Raw genomic sequence first — 23,553 nt, forward strand, 5'->3', positions numbered from 1 at the left:
GGGAGGGGGAGAGAGAGAGAGGAGAAGAAGAAGAAGAAAAAGAAAAGGAGGAGGAGGAGGAGGAAGGGAGGGAGAGAGAGAGAGGAGGGAGGGAGGGAGAAAAAGAGACAGAGAGATAGAGAGAGACAGTGAGAGACAGAGAGATAAGGAGGGGGAGAGAGAGTCCATGTAGTTGGAGAGTTCCATCATCCTGGCTCTGACTGCCTATGTTTGAGGTTGGTGGGGGAGGAGGAGGGGGCTTCCCCTTCTTCTAAAAAGGGGAACCCTCCACTTGGCTAATAAGGAGTGGGTGGGGAATACAGCCACTGTTTTTTTTTGTAGGACAGAATGGTGATGCCCTTTTTAGCAAATGGAGAAATAGAAAAACATAGAAAAATGGAATGTGACTTATCAGATATTTTACTTGCTTCAACAAGTGCCTACTGTGTGCCAGCCCTGTGCTGGGTGCTGAGAGAACAAAAACAGAAGTGAGACCCCCCCAGCCCCCCGCCCTCTATAAGCTGACATTTAACCAGGATAAGTGTGGGAATTTTCCTTGTTACATTTCTGGCATAATGAAATTTTTGGAAAAGAAGCACAATGACTTTTGTCATTTTTAAACAGGAGAAAACACATTACCATCAAGTAATATCCACCCAAAAGGCCAATAACTTGACTCCTTTCTTGGTGTGGTGCCAGCCTCGTGCATAGTAGGCTCTTTAAAAAATGGAATTGATTTAAACCATAAGGGAAGAGACAGGTTATCTGTGAGATTCCTTTCCCAGAATGCCTGCTCTAGATTTAGTTCAATGCCCTCATTTTTACAGAAGAGGGAGAGGAAAAACTGAGCCAAGAAAGGAAGGTCTCGTGGTGGCTTTGGAGCCACAGGACCCGGGTTCGGATCCTGGCTCTGCCCCTTCTTAGCAATGTGACTGTGAGCAAACACCTTATAACCCTCCCCTGGTCTCAGGGTCTTCTCTCCCGTCTCTCCTCTCCATGTAACCGACATTCTGGCCATGCTGGACCTGTTTCCTTTGCTGGCACTGAGCCTCCCTTGTGTCTGCCATGTCCTCCCTTGGGAACCCCATTTCCTGGAAGCCCCGACTTTCTTCCTAATATAGATACCTGCTTTGGTCGGTGGCCTTTCAGGATCTGCCCTCCTGGCCCTCCTGCCACCATTTTGTTCCGTTGTCTCCCCGGTGTCTGACTCTCCATGACCCCATCTGGGTTTCTCTCAGCAAAGATACTGGGCTGACTTGCCATTTCCTTCTCCAGCTCATTCTACAGCTGAGGAAACTGAGGCAAGCAGAGTTACACAGCCAGTAAGTGTCTGAGACTGGATTGGAACCCAGGAAGATGAGTCTTCCTGATTCCCAGGCCAGGGCTCTGCCCACTTGCCCCCTCACTGCCCTATTGATTCTGCATGTATTTTGTTTGTCCTTAATCTGTATGCTGGTGTGCCCCCACCCCCCAAGAAGAATGCCAGCTTCCTGAGGGCAGGACCTGCCTGCATTGAGCCTGGCACACAGGAGGCATCCCATGAATGCTTGGTGAATAGAATTCGGATCTAATGTCCCAGCTGGGAGACCCTGGCCGAGTCACTTCACCCCAGTGTCTCGCCCTTACCTCTCTTCTGCCTTGGAACCAATCAATACACAGTATTGAATCTAAAACAAATGAAGAGGTATTTTTTTTAATTAAAAAAAATTCACTGATGAAAGGTCCAGACCCTAAAAAATTGCCACCCCATCCCCGGTCTTAGGACTCCTCTGGTCCAACCCACTTACAGAGGGGGAAACTGAGTCTCGGGACAGAGAAGAAGTGAGGCCACCCAGTGTTGAAGCATCGAGCCTCTGTTCCCCCGTCCTTTATGCTGAGCAGTCTTGGGGGCCTCAGAAGGAGGCTTCCCCCTCCGGCTCACCCCAAGTCCAGGGGATTCATGGAGCCCCGCGTGAGGGGCCAGGGGAGGCCGCCGAGCTCTTCCTGGGCCCCCCGTGGCCCCTCGGCACCTACCTCACCACACTCTTCGGGGACGCGGCTTCCTGTGGGGGAGCTGAGGTCGTTGCCACCCAGAAAAAGAAACAAACAGTCAGAGGCCCAAGTTTTCGTTTTCCCCCCTGAGTCACCCTCACCCCGACGAAGGAAAGAAGTCGGTGGTTTTCCGGTCAGAGGATGTCGTTTTTTCTTCTGTGTTCTTTCCTCCAAGGATCCTCTGAGCCCGGAAATAATGAAAGCCTTGTCTCCGGATCCCAGTAAAAATAATAATTAATAATAATAATAATTCTCTAGCCTAGTGTGTGCTGGGCACTGCGCTAAGCACTTTACACATATGATCTCACTTGCTCTTCGCATCGGCACTCCCATTTTACAGATGAGAAAGTGGAGGCAAATAGAATAAGTGACTTGCCCAGGGGGTCACCCAGCTAGAAAGTGTCCTTTGAACTTGGGCCTTCCTGACTCCAGACCTGAGGCTCGACCCACCGGGCACCGCCTGCCTCCCTCATGGCTAAGGGAGCTTGCCAGCCTGCTCTGAGGTTCTGAGCCCGAGAGCAGAGGGGAGGGGCCTACTCTGAGATTTGACTCTTTCTAATTCCCTCCTAGAAGGCAGACAGAATTCCAGAGAAGCTTAGGAAAGACATCGGGGGATAGAAATGTCCATTGAGAGCTGGAAGGACTTTGGAGATCCTCCAGCCCAGACCCCTTATTTTATAGATAAAGAAACTGAGGCCCAGAGAGGTTGGCCTGCTCAGAGTTGCCTGGCTGCTCCCCTGTCCGCTCTGCCCTGGACTCTGAGGCAGCTGCCTTCCTGGCCCACGAGGCTCAGTGGAAGCCAGGGAGGAGATGGGGAGACCTTGGGGTGCGAGAACATGGGCCAGATGGCCTCAAGGACTCTCCCAGCTCTACATCGCAGGTCCTCAGCTAGCAGAGAGGCTCACCTCAAGAAGAGGAATTCACCTTCTTCTGGCCCCAGTGGGCAGGCCCAGAACAATGGGGAGAAGTTACAGGGAGGCCAGACTAGGCCTTCAGATGTCGGGGAAGCCTGCGAGCTCTCCCCCTGGGATCAGCGGCCTTGGGAGGCAGCAGCTTCTCCTTCATGCCAGGTCTCCTGACAAAGACCAGGCCCCCTTTTGTCTGGGTGGGGGGCTGTGAAGGGGATTTGGATCATTTGGCCTCTCAAGTCCCTCCCAAAACAGAGGTTCTGGGAACTTCCCTCGTCCTGCCAGTCCCCTGGGTGAAGTTAAGCCAGTCTCTTCTTCTCCCCGAGCCTCAGTTTCCTCATTTGTAAAATGAGGATAAATCTACTGATACAAGCTTTTTCTCTCAGGCTTGTTTAGATGAAAAGGTACTAAAATGCAGAGCAGCAGGGCGATGGAAGCTGTTGTTTGTTATTAGCTGGCAGAGGTGATGAGGAAGGTGAGAAAAGAGAAACCATTGATGGGAAATTAGACCCAGAACCAGGTGTCTCAGACACGATGGTGGGGGTCAAATGGAAAGAAGGAGACAAGAGAGACAGCCAAGGTCCGTGTCCTGATGGAGCTCAGAATCTTTTCCAGCAAATAAGCTCGGCATATGGGAAACATTTAGAAAATAGTTTAAGACAGTGTGGAATTACTCAGGTAGGGAGGAGCTTGGGCAGCTGCAAAGAACCCTAAAATGGGAGCAAGGAGGCTTGAGTTTCAGAGCCAGCTCTGCCTTTAACTTATTTCCTGACTCTGGACAAATTAATTTCCCTCTCTGTAGGCCTCAGTTTTCCTGTCTGTAAAATGAGGAAGATGGACTCAATGATTTCTCAGGCCTCTTTTCTCTATATTATTCCATACTTTGTGTACTCAGCTTCCTTCCAGGCCTGACATTCTACGTACCATGGTTTTCCAGACCCAATTTTCTATTTTCCAAGGCCATTTGGGTCCGACATTCTATTCCATAGTCTAGGATCACTGTCGATGTTCTAAGGCCCTTCTAGCTCTGACACTGTGTTCTGCTATGCTGTGGTCTAGCTAGTCTACCAAGCTGGAAAGGCTCCAGAGATGGTCTGAGGAACAGCTTCCCAAGCGCAGAAGGCTTCGTCGGCAGAGGGGCGGCCCCGCCAGGCCCTGGTTTTAGACTCAGAAGCCCTGAGGTCAAACGTGGATGCCATGACTCAGAGCCTGCACAAATCCCTTCAAGTGTCCAAGCGCCGGGTTCCCTCGCCAGGAATAGACGGGGTTGGACGGGATGAAGCCAAAGGTTCCTCCTTGCTCCTCCGCTAGAGGAGCCTACGACGACTCCTGAAGATCCATTCTTAACTTAGGTCAGTGAGAAGATCCGTCCCAGCTACGGTGACATGAAATGTTTGAAGAAGTTTGCTTCCACGAGATCCCGAGCTAGAGCGAGACCTCAGAGGCCAGCAGGTCCAAACCCTCATTTTAGAGTTGAGGAAACGGAGGCCAAGAGATCATCAACGATTCACCCAACATCAAGGAGGGAACAAAGGACTGAGCCAGGATTTGAATCTGGGTCCTTTGCCACCCAGGTCACTTTGGTGAAGCCTGTGGACTCCTAAGAATAATTTGGGTTTTTTTTATGGACAATTATTGATCCATGGAAAGAGCTCAATTTCAGTTAGAGATGAGTGAACATAACAATGTCATTTTCCCCCTCTGCTTGCAAGGGATCACTTGAAATCTATCCGTGGATCCCTTTGAGATCCTGGGACTCCAGGTTAAGGAGTCCTAATGTAGATCAAGCTCCTTATTTTACGGATAGGGAAACTGAGGCCCAGACAAAGAGTGGTTTGTCCAGAGTCACGCAGCCAATGAGCACCAAATCCTGGGCCAAGACCAAAGCTTGTCACCCGGGCCAAACCTCTGCCCCCACAGCCCGGTTGAATGATCTTGAGAAAACCCACTCCAAGAAAGAGCCATCGAGTGGTCTAGTCCAGCCCCTTTATTTTGGGGGAGGCTGTGGAGACGCAGAGGGGTTCCGTCACTTCTGTGCTGGGGGTCTTCATTCCTCCTGCCTGCTGCCTTCCTTCCAGTGTTGCTCAGAGGAAGAAATGGAATCCGAGGGACGAAGGTGCTGGAATTCTGGGAGTTTGGGAGATGGCGCCGTCCGGATCCCCCCTCTTGGGCCCAAGGAGGAAGGAATCCAGATTGGCGCTTCTTCTATCTTCCCGCCTTCACCCCGCCCTTCCTCAGCCCGGGGAGCTTCCCAGCCGGGCCGCTGCGATCAGGGAGCCATCAGGGAATGGCCCGTTCCGGGCACCGGCCGCTAGAGGTCAGGACGCCCCTTCGGTATTCCTGAAGAGCGAGCCATTGGCGAATCTGGCCGCGGTCCTCGCTCTCCAGAGAAGGCGGCGCTTCTCCGCTCTGGCTGGGCTGGCGAGGACGCGGCGGCGCCGCTCCCTCCTTTTGGGGGCCTCGGACCCCGCGGCAGCCTGGCGTCGCCCCGGGCCGCTTCTCAGAACGTGCCGCAGTTCCTAAAATAAGCGGATTCCACCCGCGTTTACACAAGACTAGAAACCGGGGGGGATGGCAGAGTGATCGGAAGAGCGAAGCCCGAGATCGAGGACGGCCGGCGGAGAGCTTCCCAGGGGGCAGCGGCGATCGCGCCTGGCGGGCGCTCCTCTGGCCGGCGCCGCAGCTGTGGGTCAGCCCCCGGGCCCCACGTTCATGGGTCCTCCAGTTCATCCCCTCTGCGGGGCTCCGGGCCGGGACGGCCCCTGTATTGGTGGGCGGCGCTCTGAGTTCGAGTGTGGAAGGCGGTAGGGGGGGCGTTTTGGTTGAAAATAGAATAAATCATCGTCATTATTTAATTTAAAATGTATTGCTCTCCTACTTAATATTTCATTTAGCTGCTCTCCTGTTTGATATTTAAAACAGAACAATGAATATAATATAATCATTATATATATATATGTGTGTGTGTGTGTGTGTGTGTGTGTGTGTGTGTGTGTGTGTGTGTGCATTAGCCCCCGTGGTCTTGGTCTTTTCTAATGGCCACGAGCTTATAAACACACACCTATATACGTGTTTAAAAGTCATATTATTGCATGTGATTGTGCTTGGGGCTCTTACCCTTATGGATAGACACACAGACATACCCACCCGCCCATGGACAATGCATTCAGACCCACATCGTTCCCCAGGATCATTAGGGAGAGCCCCCGAGTCCCACCTCCAAGAGCGGCTGCTCCTGGGTGCCAGGCAGTGCCCACTGCCCATGTGAGGTCCGCCCTCGGCCTGGCACGAGAGCCCCCAGCCCCCGCATGCTCAGCCCCTCTTCTCCTCCCTGCTTTTGCTGGTCAATCTGAGCAGCCTCTCCTCAAAGGCTGGTTTGGAGCAGAACGAGGCGGGCTCCCCATCCCGGGGAAGAGGCCCCGCTTTGGCATCCTCGGTGCCTGCTCCGTAACGCCTCTCTGGCAGGACGCTGCGAGCAGAGCCCGAGTACAGAAGCCGCTGCTGATTTTTGGAATCCACTTTGGTTTTATTCCTGGAAAAGAACAGTAATGAGATCCAGAGGGGGAATTGTTTCCAAAGGCCATCCGAAAGGGAGGGAGCCTCAGTTTCCTTGTCCATAAAAGAATAATGGCCATAAGAATAAATAAAATATTACAGAGTGATAGCGAGGAATGAGCTTTGTATTATTATTATTATTATTATTATTATTATTATTATTATTATTATATTTCAGTCTCTACCTTGGATAAGTCACTAAGCCTACCCCACAGGGTTCCTAGGATCATAAAAGATTAAATTTGGGGCTGGAAGAGACTTTGGAGGCATCCCAGTATCCCAAATCATCTAAAATAAATCTCTCACTTTACAAATGAACAAACGGAGGTCTAGACAATTGAAGCCACCTCTCCCACGTCACACAGTTGCAAATGGCAGAAGGTCCCATCGTCCCCCTCTCTGGGTCTCAGTTTCTTCATCTGTAAAATTAGGGGCTTGGATTTGGGGCTATTTTTTCCACTTTGTTCCATGTCTAGATTCCTAGTTTCCAACGTCTTCGTGGGCTCCTTTCCTTGTGCCATCCTCAGGTGGGTCCATGGCATATGTACCTCCAGCCCAGCCTCTCCAGGAGACGGGGGCCACTCTCGTCTTGGTGTTCTTGGCATGGGGTCCTGCAGCAGGTTCTGGAAAGTTGTTTTCCCAATAGTTTAACAGCTGAACTTTGGTATCATTTGGTTTCTTTGGTCATCCTGTACAATTGTTTTTTTTAAAATCCTCACCTTCCATCTTGGAATCAATACTGTGTATTGGCTCCAAGGCAGAAGAGTGGTAAGGGTGGGCAATGGGAGTCAAGTGACTTGCCCAGGGTCACACAGCTGGGAAGTGTCTGAGGCCGGATTTGAACCCAGGACCTCCCGTCTCTAGGTCTGACTCTCAATCCACTGAGCTACCCAGCTGCCCCCATCCTGTACGATTTTTAGGCATTTAAGAGAATAATCTGAGAGGAGGTCCATTGGAGTCACTCAATTGCTGGAGGGTGCCATGACACCAAAATGGGGAAGAAGCTCTGGCCCAGATTATTGGAAGCTCCTTGGCGGTAGGGATCCCCACTTATATTTCCTTGAGCAGCTGTCCAGGGTCTTGCACGAAGTACCCACTTAATCAATATTTGTTTAACTGAGTTAGAGAACAGGTTGGATTGGAATAGTTCAAGAAGGTCAGAGGAGAGCACTCTGGGTGGGAGGAACAGAGGGAGCAAAGGCATGAGAAACAGGAAATGAGAAGGAAACTGGGGGGCTCAGCGGATTGAGAGCCAGGCCTAGAGACGGGAGGTCCTGGGTTCAAATAGGGCCTCAGCCACTTCCTAGCTGGGTGACCCTGGGCAAGTCACTTGACCCCCATTGCCTATACTGCTCTTCTGTGTTGGAACCAATATATAATATTGATTCCAAGACAGAAAGTAAGGGGTTGAAAAAAAAGAAATGAGAAATGAGTATTGTTCAGGGGATGGAGAAGCCCTCAGGAAGGGTCCCCTTTAGGATACAATGTCGGACATGTTGCAAGGGGCCTTGAATGTGAGTAGTTAGAATGTCCCACCCCAGGACTATGTCCCCAGAATTCCTTCAGTATTACCCAGCATGCTCTTCCTTTTGTCCCCGAGTTGTGCTCACGTTGGCATACAGTTGTGGGTCACCCGCCTTCGCTCTCTTCTCTCTCGGCGGTGGTTGGGTTAGCTGCCTTTTTACTTTAAGTTATTGTGAATACGTTTATTAAATAGCGTACTTGGAGTATTTGGATGTTGGTTTTTAATCTTACAAATGCCAGGGAGAAGCGGTTTGCTCTGATGCAGTGGGAACCCCTGGAGCGTTCTCGAGCCGGGGAGTGGCGTGATTCTCTGCACCTCGTTCCAGGCAGGGATTTCTGCCAGCGAAGGCAGGAGAGAGGTTTGAGCTAAGCAAACTCCATCTGCATTGATTTAGCGCCTACTGCACACGAGGGCCTGCGCTCCGCAGCGGGGGAGACACAGAGCCTGCAGTCGGGACTTTACCCTCTCGCTGGGGAGGAGTCCGGGCCAAGGAGAGTGTGATGGGCGCAGAGGAGACGCGCTGGTGCGGCCCGGGAGACGCGCCGGTGCGGCCGGAGCGTGGCGGCCCTGCCCGGAAGGCCTTCCTTCTCCCGGTGACTTGTTGTGCTTTCTTTTGCAGCACGCTGAAGGCCTCCTTTGAAGTCCTGAAACAACGTGAGTCCCTGGGCTGCCTCTCCCTCCACCTATTTCATTTCACGGTTCCCCAGACAGACAAAAGCACTTCGATGGAAGCCAGCAAGCGAGACCCAAATCTGTTCTCTGGCCGCCCATCCAAGTTGGGCTTTTGGCAAAGACAGCCACGAGGAGGCCCCCTCTGGGGCCGGGGGGAGGTGGACGCTGCACCCCATCCTCTGCGCCGCCCCTGCCCTGAGGGGGCTGCTCCTGGCCCTCAGAGAGCCCCTCTTCCTCTCCCTCTATAGTTTGGGGTCTTGGAGGGGGGTCAGGGAGCCCATCTTAGTGGGTTCCAAGGTTTGGGGACCCGCAGCTAGACTGTGCTCCTTAGGACCCGGGTGCCCTCGGGGAAACCATTGGTCAGTAGTTTCCTCATTTGAAAAATGGACAGATTGGAAGAGGTCATTCATGGAAGCTAAAACGGGCATAGACTAGACCTCTTATTTCATAGATGGGGAATCCAAAGGGGCTGTGACTTGCCCAAGGTCACACAGGCTATAATTGTCAGAAGTAGACTGAAACCTACGGGTTTTCACTCAAAATCCATTGCTCTTTCTAAGACACAAGGCCGCCTCGCTTCTTCTTCCAGGACTCAGTTTCTCTACCTTTAAAATAGGAGAGGCTGGCTTAGAGGATGCCCAAGGATCCTTCCAACTTTGGCATTCTAGGATTCTTTAAGGAAATAATTACAGAGACTGTCTTCTGGACCCAGACAGAGGGACCTCAGGGAAAGGGGAGGGGCAGCTGAGCCCGGCGATGGGTGCTGAGCCCCTTTGGGATCCTGTTAAACTTCTGATCTGCCCTAGAAATTGAGAACGTGGGAAACTCCCACATCCAGCTCGCCGTCATGCTGAAGGATGAACTCAAGAGCATCGAGGAGTTTAGAGAAAGACAGAAGGAACAGAGGAAAAAGGTGAGGCCCCTGCGCTAGCCGGCCGGCCTGGGGGACCCTCTGCCTGCACCCTCTCCCCCTCCCCACCCCAGCTCTGGGGCTGATAGCGCAGGATGGCTTGGGAGGCCCAGAAAGAGTGCCCAGGAGGGGACGGAGAGTAACAGGACCATCGCAGCTCCTGCAGGGACGGCTGTCCAGGAGCACAGATGATGATTATCATTAATAGTAATGATGATGGCCCAGTGATTGTTATTCTCATGGATCAGGCGGCCCCTCCTGCACACGTCCTTCTGCCTGACTAATTTCACAGCTCATCACACAGACAAAAGCCATTCGATAGAAACCCCAAAGCAGGAACCTGAATCCATTCCCTGCCTGGGTTCAAAGCATTTGTCAGTGCCTTCTGTGTACCAGGAACTGTCAGCCAGGGTTAGGCAGTAGAAGTTATGTGACTTGTCCAGAGTCACAGCTTGCCACAGCTAGGAAGTGTCTAAGTCAGATTTGAACCCAGGACTTCCCATTGTGGGATCCTTCTTAAATCATAGGGTCTTTTATTTTTCTGAGTCCTCACCTTCCATCTTAGAATTAATGCTGTACATTGGCTCCAAGGCAGAAGAGCAGGAAGAGCTTGGCAATGGGGGTTAAGGGACTTGCCCAGGGTCACACAGCTGGGAAGTGTCTAATCTCATATTTGAAGCCAGGACTTCTCATCCTGGACTCCTTAAATCACAAGGTCTTTTTTTTTTTTTTTGAACCCTCATCTTCCATCTTGGAATCAATACTGTATATTGTTCCAAGGCAGAAGAGCAGGACGCGATTGGCAGTGGGGGTTAAGTGACTTGTCTAGTGACATACAACTGGGAAGTGTCTAAGGCCAGATCTGAACCCAGTTAAATCATGGGGTCTTAAATGTACAACTGGAAGGGTCTCAGAAGCCCCCTCGGCTGACTTCTTAATTTACCCATAAGGAAGATCAGGCTCTATTACTAACAAGGTCACAAGAAAACCCGAGATCTAGAACTCAAAAGAGGCTCAGGGACCACAGAGCTCACTTAACAAATGGGGAAACTGAGGTCAAGAAAATGAAATGGCTTGTCTGAGATCGTACAGGGGATCTCAGAGAGGAGGCTGGAGCCCAGGTCCTGTGACTTCCATTGCCTCACTCTGCCCTAGTTGTTAGAGCCTCCCCACGCTTTGCTGGTGCCATCTTTGAGACTCCAGGCTCACTCCATGGTCCTCCCTCTTAGTGCAATGGAAGAGGACCCTAATGGGGAACTGAGGATCCTAGGAAAGGGGGCAGAATTTTAAAGATGTCCCCTCCCTGCTGTGGATCCTAAAGCCCCTCCACCTGAAGAGAAAACCTTCACGACTCCTCCTCATGGTCAAGGACCTCCCCATGTCCACCCCAGGCCAGCCTGGCGATGATGGGCATCTCTGGACATCCCCGGGCTGGTCCTCAGCTGGCTGACGCATGGCTGTCCATGGCCAACCTTCCCTGAATGGCAGTGGCTTTGCCAGGGCTTGCCCACCCGCTGCCATGTCCTTTGTGACTGGGTCCCCGCTAGGAGACCGTCTGTGGAGGAGAAAATGAAAGGCTGACATCTGTGGAGTGGTTTTTGGTTCCGGAGCAATGCAAAATAAATGAGAGCATTTGGAAGGAGGCAGTGTGGCTCAAGGATGGGCTCACTCCATCTCGGCTGCTTTCCACTTGGGTGGCCTTGGCCAAGCCTCCACTCCTCTTTGGGCCTCGTTGTGTGAAACATGGAGATTGGAGGTCCTTCCAGCTTTGAAGCTAAGATTGAAGGACCTGCCATGGCCATCCCGAGAAAGCAGTTGAAACAAATATTATTTGCATACCTACCCATTTCACAGATGACAAGATTGAGGCTCAGAGAGGGCAAAGGGATTGTGGTCTATCTTCTAGGGTATTTATATAAAATTTGAAGGAAGAATTACCCATTAGTTAGATTAGCACCAACCCCACCCAGTCCTCAAAAAAGGTTTTGTTACCCATTTTTGGGACTGGCTTCCTGACCAGGGCAGGGTCAGAGGGCACACCTGGGGAGCGTTCTGGTGACCCGAAGGTCCCTGGACAGAAGCTAGCAACAGTTCTGGCTTTGGACATCCCCCAGAGATGGTGTGCCTCTGGAGAGGGAAGCTGGAGCTGGAAGGGGATGCTTGAATGCAACCTAATACTTCTGACCCAAATAGAAGAGGATAAAAATCATCCGGGAGGGAAATTGGTTTATAAAATGTCTGGAATATTAAAACAGGCCGTGCGCACACACACACACACACACACACACACACACACACACACACACACACGACTGAAATGAGAAGAGACCCAAACCATCCGTCCTCACTTATTTCGAGGGATTTCCTTGGCAGGACAGGCAGTGGGGTGCAGTGTAGAGAACCCTAGACGTGGGATCGGAAGACCCAGGTTCTGGGGGACCCTTGGTCCTAAGCTGCCCATCTGTAAGTTGAGGCAGGCACTACTGTGTGACCTGAGGCACGCCTTGTCCTCCTGAGCCTCCCGTCCTGGTCTGGAAGCCGAGTACAGGAATCTCCACTCCAACCCTGCCTCACGGGGTTGCTGGGCTAATTGGAGCCACATCAGCCCGCGTTCTGCTGTTCTTACTGGGCCCACGTCAGCAGGGCTGGCAGGCCTGGTTCCCACAGAATAGCCCGAGCGGGCTGGGCTCTAGAAACCAGCCCGAGAGCCTTGGCCAGGGCCCAAGAGGAACTCGGCCGGCCAACCCCCCATGGATGGAGGCCGTGGCTTCGGGGTCTGCCGCGTTTTCTCAAGAATTTATTTTAGATTTCTAAGCTCGGAGGGCAAAAAAGGAAGGGTCTGAGCAAAGCCCAGGGGCTGGTCACCACAGATACCACACAGACTCCCTCCCTCCATCCCAGGTGTCTACGGGAGAGGGGAGGCCTGAGAGGTGGCCGGCGCTCCCACCCAGTATTTCCTAGCTCGCTGCGGCTGAGGCTGGTCTCTCTGGTCTTTGTGGGTGAGCCTCGCTACAGAAATATCGAAGGGGCCACCCCAGCAGCATGATGAGGAAGGAGGATCCACAGACCTTAGACCCCAGAACCCAGACTGTCAGAGCTGAGAGGGACCTTGGAGCATCAGACTAGCAGAGCTGGGAAGGATCTTAGAACACAAAACATCAACTTTCAGAGCTTAGAAGGACCTCAGACCCCAGAACCCAGACTGTCAGAACCGACCCGAGAACCCAGACTGTCAGAACCGGGAAGGGCCTTAGAACCATTGCTCACCTGTTAGTCTGTGTGTGTGTGTGTGTGTGTGTGTGTGTTTTCAGTATGAGATGGCCATGGACCGGGTGCAGAAGAGCAAACTTTCCCTCTACAAGAAGACGATGGAGGTGAGTTTCCAGGGTCTCCAGGACACAGGGGCAGCTGGCCTCAGTGACCCCAGGAGCCCTGGGCTTTATCCTAGGACGCGGCAGGGGCCAAGTAGAAGAGAGGGAATGGGTGGCCTCTCCCCGGGTCAGCAGAAGACATTGAGAGTGCCATTATGGGGTGGCCCCCCCCTTGATGGAGAATCAGTAGACTCCTCGGTTAATATGGTCAAAGAGAAAGATAAGATGAGTGAATCAGCAGTAGGAGACCCCAGTGACGGGTTCAGGCTGGGGCAGGGTCCCAAGTGATTTATACAGATTCCACATCAGTCCTATCTCCCAGTCTGGCCTCAATCTCTAGTTGGGATCTAACAACGGGAACTAATAAAATTTGTAACATTCGTCAGGACGAGGGAAGAAGAGCCTCCACTGAGGAAAGAGGGTAGAGGCTCCTAATGAAAGGCCGAGGCCCTTCCCAGCCCCTGCCCCCTTTTGTGTAGACTGACACTGGAGACCTGATAATGGTCAGAGAGCAAGGGGGAGAATGGCCTTCCCATGGTGGACCTGGGGAAGAGCAGCCAGGCTGGACCAAGATGGGGCTGAGAAGCTCGTCTCCCCTCTCTACAGGGCCCTTGGGTGACTTTGGGCCCCTTTTACTAGGAAGAAAAGATTCTGAAAGATTCCTTCCTGTTGGATGTGAGAGGGGCCAGGTGTGTCCCCCTCCCTCAAAGGCCATTGTAATGGTGGAGCCCGGAGAACTCTGAACCCAAGAGAATGAATGGGGGAATTTCAGGCACCTATACAGCACTTTGGGTGAAGGTGAAATTCAGGATCCGGAGAGCCTTCCTAGGAGAGGGGCACCCACTTCCCAGATTTCCCTTGAAAGAAGTCTAAAGTAGACTGATCAGGAGCTTCAAGCCACTCCATGTCATGGAACCCTCCTCCTCCACCCTCCAGAAACACTCCACTGTAGCCTCATCTCAGTCCTATGACTCTTAACGGGATCTTAAAATGGGCTTGGCTCCCCCATCACCAGCCCATGGATCGTTCCTTAGGAGGAGGGCCCCCACGTAGAGCCATGAGAAGAACCCCCTCCCAGAGGCTCTTCTGTCTTGACTTCACAGTCCAAGAAGACCTACGAGCAGAAGTGCAAGGATGCAGATGAGGCGGAGCAGGTCTTTGAGCGGATCAGCTCTCAGGGCAACCAGAAACAGGTGGAAAAGGTACGGGATGGCTTTCAGCCAGAGTGGGAGAGACCCAGGTGTAGGGGCACGAGGGGAGAAGCTGGGCACTGGGGAGCCAAGGCTCATGGCAGGGGGGACTCAGCTGTCTGCTCCAAGCAGGGAGTGGGCTGGCAAGAGCCAAATCCTCTCCTCTGACTGGAACAGAAAAGGAAGGGGGTGATTTCTCTCCTTCGTCCCTCCATTTCCCAGGGCTTCCATCATCAGCTCACTTTATGCTGTCTCTGACAGGCTTAAGGAAAAGAGAAAAGGATTTTATTTCCTGCCTAGGCTAGGAAAGCTGGAGTATGTGTGCCGAGATCTATTTATCATCTCCAGATAATCTGATAAAGACGGCTTAGTTGATAAAAAAAAAAATGGGACACAGGAGACAATCTTGACTGTTAACTCATAGCTGCTTCTCAAAGTGCCATCGAGTCACAAGTTTATTATATATGAAAATTCAAACTCCCTTTCACCCAAAAGCACAAGGAAAGTTTCCCACAACTACACAGAGCTGTATTTTTAACATAGACAAAAAAAACAAAAGCCTTAGAAGCTTCAAGGTGTAGATAAGAACCTATGCTAAACTTTCAGCTATATTGTTATCCCCAAGCCAAGTCTGGGAATACTCTCAGGGGCGAAATGCCCCTGCTAAACCTTGGCCTTGGCTGTCTAAAACAACTCTTTGAGACCCAGCAGCTGCATTCCTGACCGAAGAGGAGCATGTTAACCTCTTGACTGTTGGTTTGCTAAGAGCTTAAAGCTTTCTAATAAGAAAAGATGTGGATCATAAAAGGAGTCAAAAGAGGAGTCTCAGATTTTTATCTATTTGAGACGGTTTCTCTTATTGGCCTCCCACATATGTGGGTGCCCTGGGGATCCCAACAGGGACTGAAAATAGTGATAGCCCTGCTGGGTCTGGGGATGATCTCTATCAAAAGGGATGAAAGGACTTTCTCCAGGGAATATAAAGAATGGGGGATGCTTTTAAGATATTTGGGGGTGACCTGAGGATCAGGTTGAATTATTCCACTCTTGAGGTGCCAGGAAGAGGTAGCAGGGACAGTATGGAGGTAGGGAGTACTCTAGTAGGTAGAGTATTAAATTTGAAGCCAGAGAGATCTGGGTTCCTGGCTCAGATATTTCCTAGTTTCCTGGCACTGGCTAAATCACTTAACCTGTATTGCCCTCAGTTTCCTCATCTATGAAATGGGACAATAGGATTTAGTGGCTTCTAAGGAGTTCTAGATCAGTTCTGAATCTATGATTCTATGATTTTATGGAACTCTTCCACTTAACTTGTCATCGAGAAAACATTTTAAAATATGCACAGGAGAAAATGAGAGAAGAGGACATAAACAGGATGATTTTTGTACCCTGCTTAGTTAAGTTTAATTCACAATTTAAAAAATAAACTGGACATAATAGAGGTTCACAGTTTCATATACAATTACCACTTTTTTTCCTTCACATATTGAAAGATTTATGTTGGTTGATAATTCTTAAGTACATAATTTTTTTTAATGTAAAAAGATCCCTTAACCAGGGAGTTTTAGTTACCATGGCAGCCCATCCACTTTTTTTTTTTTAAAAACCCTTACCTTCCGTCTTGGAGTCAATACTGTGTATTGGCTCCAAGGCAGAAGAGTGGTAAGGGTAGGCAATGGGGGTCAAGTGACTTGCCCAGGGCCACACAGTTGGGAAGTGTCTGAGGCCAGGTTTGAACCCAGGACCTCCCGTCTCTAGGCCTAGCTCTCAATTCACTGAGCTACCCAGCTGCCCCCAGCCCATCCACTTTTGAAGAGTCCTAAGCATCAGGAAGTTTTTCCACTACGTCGTTATACCCAAATCTGCCTTCTTTGTGACTTCTACCACCTGTCCTTCTGGCTCTGCCGTTTAGCCGGTACTCTCAGTGCTAAGGTACGCTCAAAGAAAGGCTTCTTTCTTCACAACTTCGATCATGCAAGTATTATTGTCCCTATTCTACAGAGAAGGAAACTGAGGCTCAGAGGGGAAGTGACTTGCCAAGGTCTCAGAGTTAGTAAGTGCAGATGAAAGAATTTGAACCCACGTTTTTTAATTCCAAGCCCAGCACAGTTTCTTTCACAGCTCACTGCCTCTCAGACTTGTTGGCCCCAAAGGGCAGAATTGGGGAGTTTCAGAGAGGTGGACTTTGGTTCTTTGTACAGGCAGAACTTCCTAACAGTTATAAAACCCTAGATTTAAACAATAGATGACTCTAGAGACCATGGAGTGTATGTCTGACATTTTACAGAGGAGGAGACTGAGAGAAGCTCAGGGTCAGCTGGTAAGGACTGAATCTCAGATCTTCCTGATTCTTAGCCCAGGGCTCTATTCACCAAGTCTCCTAGGCAGAACCATCCCAAAGTAGAATGGACTTATTCCATAGAGGGTGTGCTCCCCATCCCTGAAAGTATTCAAGCAGAAGCTGGATGGACGTTAACTTGGGGATGCTGTAGACACAAGTCTTATTCTACAACACATGGGGCTAGATGCCCCTTCAGATCCCTTCCAACTCAGGGAGGCTCTACTTCTATTTTATTTCATGGAGGGACTGGATAAAATAATGGAAATCCTGGGATACTTAGGTGAGACAGTAGAGTTCAGTCTAGTGTTCGAATCCTGTCTGCATAAGTCTGGGCAAACCACAGTCATCTGAATCTCAGCCTCATGATTCTACAAGATAGACAGTCACCTACTTCCCAATGCTGGCATAAGGATAAAACTAATAGAATTTAGCTTGAGTGTTTCTAGGACTGGATACCACAGGGATACCTAGATTTTTTTTTTAAACCCTTACCTTCCGTCTTGAAGTCAATACTGTGTATTGGCTCCAAGGCAGAAGAGTGGTAAGGGTAGGCAATGGGGGTCAAGTGACTTGCCCAGGGTCACACAGCTGGGAAGTGTCTGAGGCCAGATTTGAACCTAGGACCTCCCATCTCTAGGACTGACTCTCAATCCACTGAGCTACCCAGCTGCCCCCCGGATACCTAGATTTTAAGGCTCAGTGTGTGCCCTCAGGGAGTTCTCAGTCTATTTGGGGAGTTCTTAATCTATATCTAATACAACCAACTCTCAGAACAGAGGACAAGAGGGTCCATCAGGGGGGCTCGTGTGCCTGGGAAATTCTTCACAAAAGAGGTGGCACTTAAGATGGACCTTACCTGGTGGTTGGAAATGGAGGGGAGCACTGCAAGCAATCTCTGAAGGAAGAATGACCCAGAACAAGATGCAGAGGAGCAGGAAATGCTGCGCAGCCATAACTGAGCCTAGTGGGTGTTGGAGGGGTCCCAGAAAAGGTTTCTGTGATGCTGCCCCCCGAATGAGGAGCCGGGGCCCAGACGTGTAAGTTGCCATGTTCTCCTTCTTCACATTCCAGAGTCAGAACAAGGCAAAGCAATGTAAGGACGCAGCCAATGAAGCAGGTATGGCCTCCCCTGCCCCTTCCTGCTCCCCAGAACCCCACCGTCCCCCCAGTATCCCTGTCCCACTCAGCCTGGGAATCTGGCACAGGGACAATGGGTTAGACCAGACTGAGAGGCAGGACATTTGCCACTAGAAAAGGGGGATAGAAAGGGAATGGCATTTATTAAGCACCTGCTACGTGCCGGGCACTTTTTACAAATGTTATCTCATCGGATCCTCACAACACCCCTACGAGGCAGGTGCTATTCTTAGCTCCATTTTACAGACGGCGAAACTAAGGCAGACAGAACTTGCTCAAGGTCTTACGACTAATAAATACCCCAAACTGAATCTGAACTCAGGTCTTCCTGACCCCAGGCCTAGCCCCCTACTCATTGGGCTCATCGCTCACCACCCTCTGCCCTTGCATCCCTTGGCCCCTTGTGATGCTCTATTCCAGCCCTTATCTCCTCGATCTTTACCTGGTCCTCAGGTTATAGGATCGTACCTTTTAGTAGAGGTGTCAGCCTCAGACCTAAAACCTAAACGTAATTGGGAAATATTTGGGGAAAATTGGGAAAAATTTAAGAAAACAAATTAAAATATAATATCATATATACATACCATATATCATCAGGCAACATAATTATATCATAAAATACATAGGTCATACATCAATATAATAACATAGATAATATTGATTTGTGGTTTTCTAATTCATTATGCAGCCTGCATCTAATAGAATAGAATAGAATATAACATAACATAACATAACATAACACATAGATAATATAATAACATACATAATGTTGATTTGCGGTTTTCTAATTCATTATGCAGCCTGCATATAATATAATATGATAGGCTAGGCTAGGATAGGATATAACATAGCATAATATAACATAACATAATATAACAATATAACATAATATGATATAACATAATATGATATAACATAATATAATATAACATAATATGATATAACATAACATAATATAACATAGCATAACATAGCACAGCATAACATAACAACATAACAACGTAACATAATATAATATGTAGATAATATAATATATAGATAATATAATATATAGATAATGTTGATTTGTGGCTTTCTAATTCATTATGCAGCCTGCAGGGATCATTTCTCTTGAGGGTGAGAGCAGCACTGTACAACATAGCCATTTGTGCCCAGGTCTTGTCCCTCCTTTCAGACTCTGGGCTTCTCACAATGGACAAGGGCCGCCATTTTCCATCATCATATCCGTAGCATCTCAAACAGTGACTCGTACACAGTAGTCACTTAACAAATGTTCACTGAATTGCATTGTATTAAAATAAAAGATAATAACTGGCGAGATGCTCCTGTGACTGCTGCTCCAGGAATTTGGGAGGAAGAGATCTTTGAGGTCTGGGATGCTTCCTAGAAGGGGTCAGATTGGAGCTGGCTTTGAAGAATAGGCTTTATTTGGACAGATAGGGATGGGAGGGGATGGCGTTCCAGGCAGAGGCATTCTTGGATTGGCCTTTTTGCATTTTTGTCTTTGTATCCTCAGAGTCATGCCTGGCACAATATTGGGCAGGGTTGGGGATCCTAGATCCTGGGTTCCAATCATGGCTCAGTGGTTTGCTCCCTACATGAACTTAGGCAGGTCACTTAGCTTCCTTGGGCCTCACAGTCTCATGTTTCAGTTTCCCATAAAATTCCCTTTATCTCTAAAATGAGGGCGTTGAACTAGCTGGTCTCCCCAAGGCTCCCAGCAACTCTGCCTCTAAGGCTAAGGTCCTACGGGATGATTTCCTGGGAGCAGAGAGATGCCTCAAGGCTGAGCGGGACCACCTGAAAGGGACAGGCCGAAATGGTGCTCCTCTGGCCACGGACGGTCTCGGACTGGCCGCTGTTCAAGGGGTGAAAACATTTGGGCCGAGGCTCTTGCCAAAGGGGGCTCTGGGGGGGCCGGTATGTTTGCTCTTGTCTGCAAGGCTGAATCAACTTCCAAACGAAACCCAGAAACTCGGAATATGGATTTGCCTTTCAGAGCGTGTCTATAAGCAAAACGTTAGCCAGCTGGACAAGGTCAGGTGTGAGTGGGAGCAAGAACACCAGCAGACCTGCGAGGTAAGTGGCTCCCCAGCAGCTACAGCCAGTCTGCCATGGAATGAATTGCCTCTAGAGGGAGTGAGGCTCCTGTCGCTGCAGGTGCTTCTCTATCATCCCTATGTCGGAGATGTCAGAGAAGTGCTATTCATTAGACCAGATGCCAGCCAAGCTCTTGAGGTCCCCTGATTCTCTGGTCCTCTCACTTGGGGGTGGCAAGGCCAACAGGCTTCTTGGTGGAGGGAGGCCTCTGGGTGTGAATTACTCCATAGCTGAGGCATTTGTTAGTTTTGATGAACTACCTTTTCCTCTTTTTTTTTAATCTTTGTTATAAAGCATAGCTAGCTCTCTGTCTCTGTCTGTCTGTCTCTGTCTTTGTCTCTCTCTCTACCTCCCTCTTTCTCTTTTTGTCTCTGTCTATCTCTCTTTCTGTCTCTATCTATCTATCTATCTATCTATCTATCTATCTATCTATCTGTCTGTCTCTGTCTCTCCCTCTCCCTCCCTCTCTCTGTCTCTGTCTCTGTCTCTCTCCCTCTCCCTCTCTCTCTGTCTCTCTCTCCTTTTTCTCTCTCTCCCTCCCTCTCCTTCTCTCTCTCTGTGTCTCTGTGTCTCTTTCTCTCTGTGTCTCTGTCTCTATCTCTGTCTCTGCCTGTCTGTCTGTCTGTCTCTCTCTCCCCTCCTTCTCCGTCTCTGTCTCTGTGTCTCTGTCTCTGTCTCTGTCTCTCTGTCTCTCTCTCTTTCTCTCCCCCCCTTTCCATCTCTGTCTCTGTGTCTGTGTCTTTCTCTGTCTGTCTGTCTGTCTATTTGTCTGTCTCTCCCTCTGTGCGTGCGTGTATGTATGTGTAGAGATATTGGGAAATGAAGGTGATGTAAAACCAGAAACATTTCTTTTCATTTTTAAACAACCAAGAGGAGAGATTATAGCTCAGTATCGGGGAAAAATAATCAGAGCTGTTCGACAAGGGAACAGAGTGCCTGGAGAGGTAGCAAGTGCCCAGTGGCTGGAAGTATTCAAACAGAAGCTGGTTCTACCCAGGTGTCACCCAGAGGGGATTCCTGTGTTGGCAGAAAGGTTGACCTTGGGAACCTCAAACCCTCTTCTAAGACTCTGACTCTATAAAAGCTTCCTGTGCGGCAGCTGGGTAGCTCCGTGGATTGAGAGTCAGGCCTAGAGACGGAAGGTCTTAGGTTCAAATCCAGCCTCAGACACTTCCCGGCTGTGTGACCCTGGGCAAGTCCCTTGACCCTCACTGTCCACCCTTACCACTCTTCCACCTAGGAGCCAATACACAGAAGTTAAAGGTTAAATAAACAAACAAATAAATAAATAAATAAATAAACAAACAAACAAATAAATAAATAAATGGAAGCTCCATGGAGTTGGTGAGAGAATTCTAGAAGGCCAAAGGGAAGGCCAAAGCATTTTCCACAGAATTTCCAGATTGGGGGAGGGGGGTTACTGTGCCTCTAACCCCTGCCATGTGGACGGAGCATCTGTAATAGCTAAGAATAATATTAAACAGGTTGACAAATGCTGACTCATTTGATCCTCTCGATAACCCTGGGAGATAGATAAGGACAGCTAACAAGAGTTCGAGACAGGATTTGAACTCAGGTCTTCTTGACTCCAAGTCCTGTATTCTATCATCATTAAATATAAAATAATCCTAGAACAGTGATGGGCAAACTACAACCCCGGGCCAGAGGCAGCCCCCTGAAATGTTCTATCCCAGTCACGTGACATCATTCCTAATTGGACGAATACAAGTAGGATACAATACAATGAAACTTCGAAAGAGTTGTCTTAGAAACAGACTGACAGATGAGCATTTCCTTTCCTTTGGCCCCTCTTTGAAAAGTTTGCCCATCACCGTCTTAAAAAGATGGCAACTTGTCCCCAGACCCTTTCTAACTAAAATTTATCTAAGACAAAGATCCTTTTTCTATAAAAATAGTCATCATAATAATATTTAAAATCACTTAATTAAAATTTAATCTGTTATTTATTGAATTATTGATCTATACATATTCATTCTTATTTAATTCTAATTAATTTATATTTTATTGATTAATAGATATTAATCCATTTATTCATTGTTGATTAAATTTATTGATATTTAAATATAATACTATTTAAGATAACTCACATTTCTAAAACATTTTGAGGTTTACAAAATGCTTTCCCAGCCACAGTGGATAGTACAAGTATGATAGGAGAAAACTGAGGATCAGAGAGAAGTGACTTGAACAAGGTCATTCCGTGGCACAGTACCTCTGATTCCAAAACCAGTGTGTCCTTCCAGTGCACCGTGCTACCAAAAGGCTGGGATGAGGCTTCACGAATGTGAAGAAGTCCTCTGCCTGGCCCCGGGGGAAGCAGAGCTGGGGGGCACCCTGGATGGGCCCTGGGGGCCTCCCTCCCTCCCCAGCCCCACTTCAGGAAGTCTCTTTGTGCTTCAGGCCTTTCAGCTCCAGGAGAGTGACCGCCTCACCATTCTTCGGAACTCCCTCTGGGTCCACTGCAACCAGCTGTCCATGCAGTGCGTCAAAGACGACGAGGTAGGCGAAGCTCTTCGCTCCCCCGCCGGATGGGCTCCCCCGACCGATGCGCTCCCCCCGCCTCCCCCTCCCCCCCGCCGTGGGCTCCCCGCTCGCGTTTGCCTGGCAGCCACGGTTGTGGGCGCCGGTGGGAGCGCCGCCGGGCTCTTCCCAGGAAGGAGGCTTTGGATGGTTTCTCTTCCTTCGGTAATAACAGCTATGAACAGCTAAAGAGCCTACTGAGGTTGGCAAAGCACTTCCCATGTATTAGCTCGTTTGATCCTCCTAATGGCCCAGCGGCAAGGAGGACAGGTACCCGGGCGCGCCTGGGTTCGAATGCTTCCTCTGACACTCAGGCTGGGTGTCTCTGGGCAAGCCAGGCTTCTCAGTGTCCCGGGAACTCCCTGACACTCTAAGTCACAGACCTGCTGCTAACTTGCGCGGATGGGGAGAGATTCCTCATCTCTTTTCTGGTCCCCCCGCTAAAAAGCCTCCAAGGTGGGGGCTTTCATTATGCCGTGCATATGAGGACAGGAGAGCAGATTAGGTGACTTACCCACAGCCACACAGCTGATCAACACCCCGAGCAAGACTCAGACTCAGATCTTGATTCAACACTGACAGCTCCACCCACCTGGCCGCCGTAGCCTCGGAGCCCCCCAAAGACCAAACAAGGGCTCCTAATGGCCAAGGCCGGGCCAGGTAGCAGAGAGATGGCGGTGCCTGTCTTGTGGGGGAACGAAGGGAGCCTCAGAGAGCCCGGGACTCGCCTCCAGTCATGCGGGGCAAAGTAGGGCAGAAACAGGACTAGAGCCCACATCTCTCGCCTCTTGGTCCTGCTGTTCTTCATCTACAAGGCTGACTGACCTTGTCCCCTTGGCAGTACTACGAAGAAGTCCGGATAAGCCTGGAGGACTGCAATATAGAGGCAGACATAGACTTCTTCATCCAGAATAAAATGACGGGAACAGAACGGCCAGGTGAGTCCAGGACAGGATTTTCTAGGATTGGTGGGGCTGGTGGGGAGGGGAAGGGGTACACGTGGGCTTGAGAAGAGCCCAAAGAGAGGCTTCTACGCCACAGCCTCCACCCAGGAGAGACACAGAATGCTGCCCTGAGATCATTTTTTTTTAAAGAAAGAAAGAAAAGAATATGAGGTGACATTGTGTATGAAGAAAACATTCAGAAGTGGAGAAATACAAAAACTATAATGCAAAGAAGAAAGAAGATGGTGAAGAATAGTTGGATGAAGATCAAAGGAAGGAAGGAAGGAAGGAAGGAAGGAAGGAAGGAAGGAAGGAAGGAAGGTAGGAAGGAAGGAAGAAAGGAAGGAAG

The 23,553-nt window shown here is 49.7% G+C and overlaps 1 protein-coding gene across 2 annotated transcripts in view; it reads left to right on the forward strand.

The window, feature by feature from the left end:
* The window catches only part of PSTPIP1 (proline-serine-threonine phosphatase interacting protein 1), a 94,486-nt gene that overhangs the window by 57,085 nt on the left and 13,848 nt on the right, over positions 1-23,553 (forward strand). For both annotated transcript variants that reach the window (XM_044662911.1, XM_044662912.1), the window contains exons 4-11: positions 8,618-8,652; positions 9,477-9,583; positions 12,892-12,954; positions 14,055-14,153; positions 17,554-17,599; positions 19,619-19,698; positions 22,141-22,239; positions 23,102-23,198. In XM_044662911.1, the coding sequence (XP_044518846.1) occupies positions 8,618-8,652; positions 9,477-9,583; positions 12,892-12,954; positions 14,055-14,153; positions 17,554-17,599; positions 19,619-19,698; positions 22,141-22,239; positions 23,102-23,198 (626 nt within the window). The remainder of the gene's footprint in view (positions 1-8,617; positions 8,653-9,476; positions 9,584-12,891; positions 12,955-14,054; positions 14,154-17,553; positions 17,600-19,618; positions 19,699-22,140; positions 22,240-23,101; positions 23,199-23,553) is intronic.

The sequence above is a fragment of the Gracilinanus agilis genome, chromosome 2 (assembly GCF_016433145.1).
Source record: "Gracilinanus agilis isolate LMUSP501 chromosome 2, AgileGrace, whole genome shotgun sequence".
NCBI classification, from domain to species: Eukaryota; Metazoa; Chordata; class Mammalia; order Didelphimorphia; family Didelphidae; genus Gracilinanus; species Gracilinanus agilis.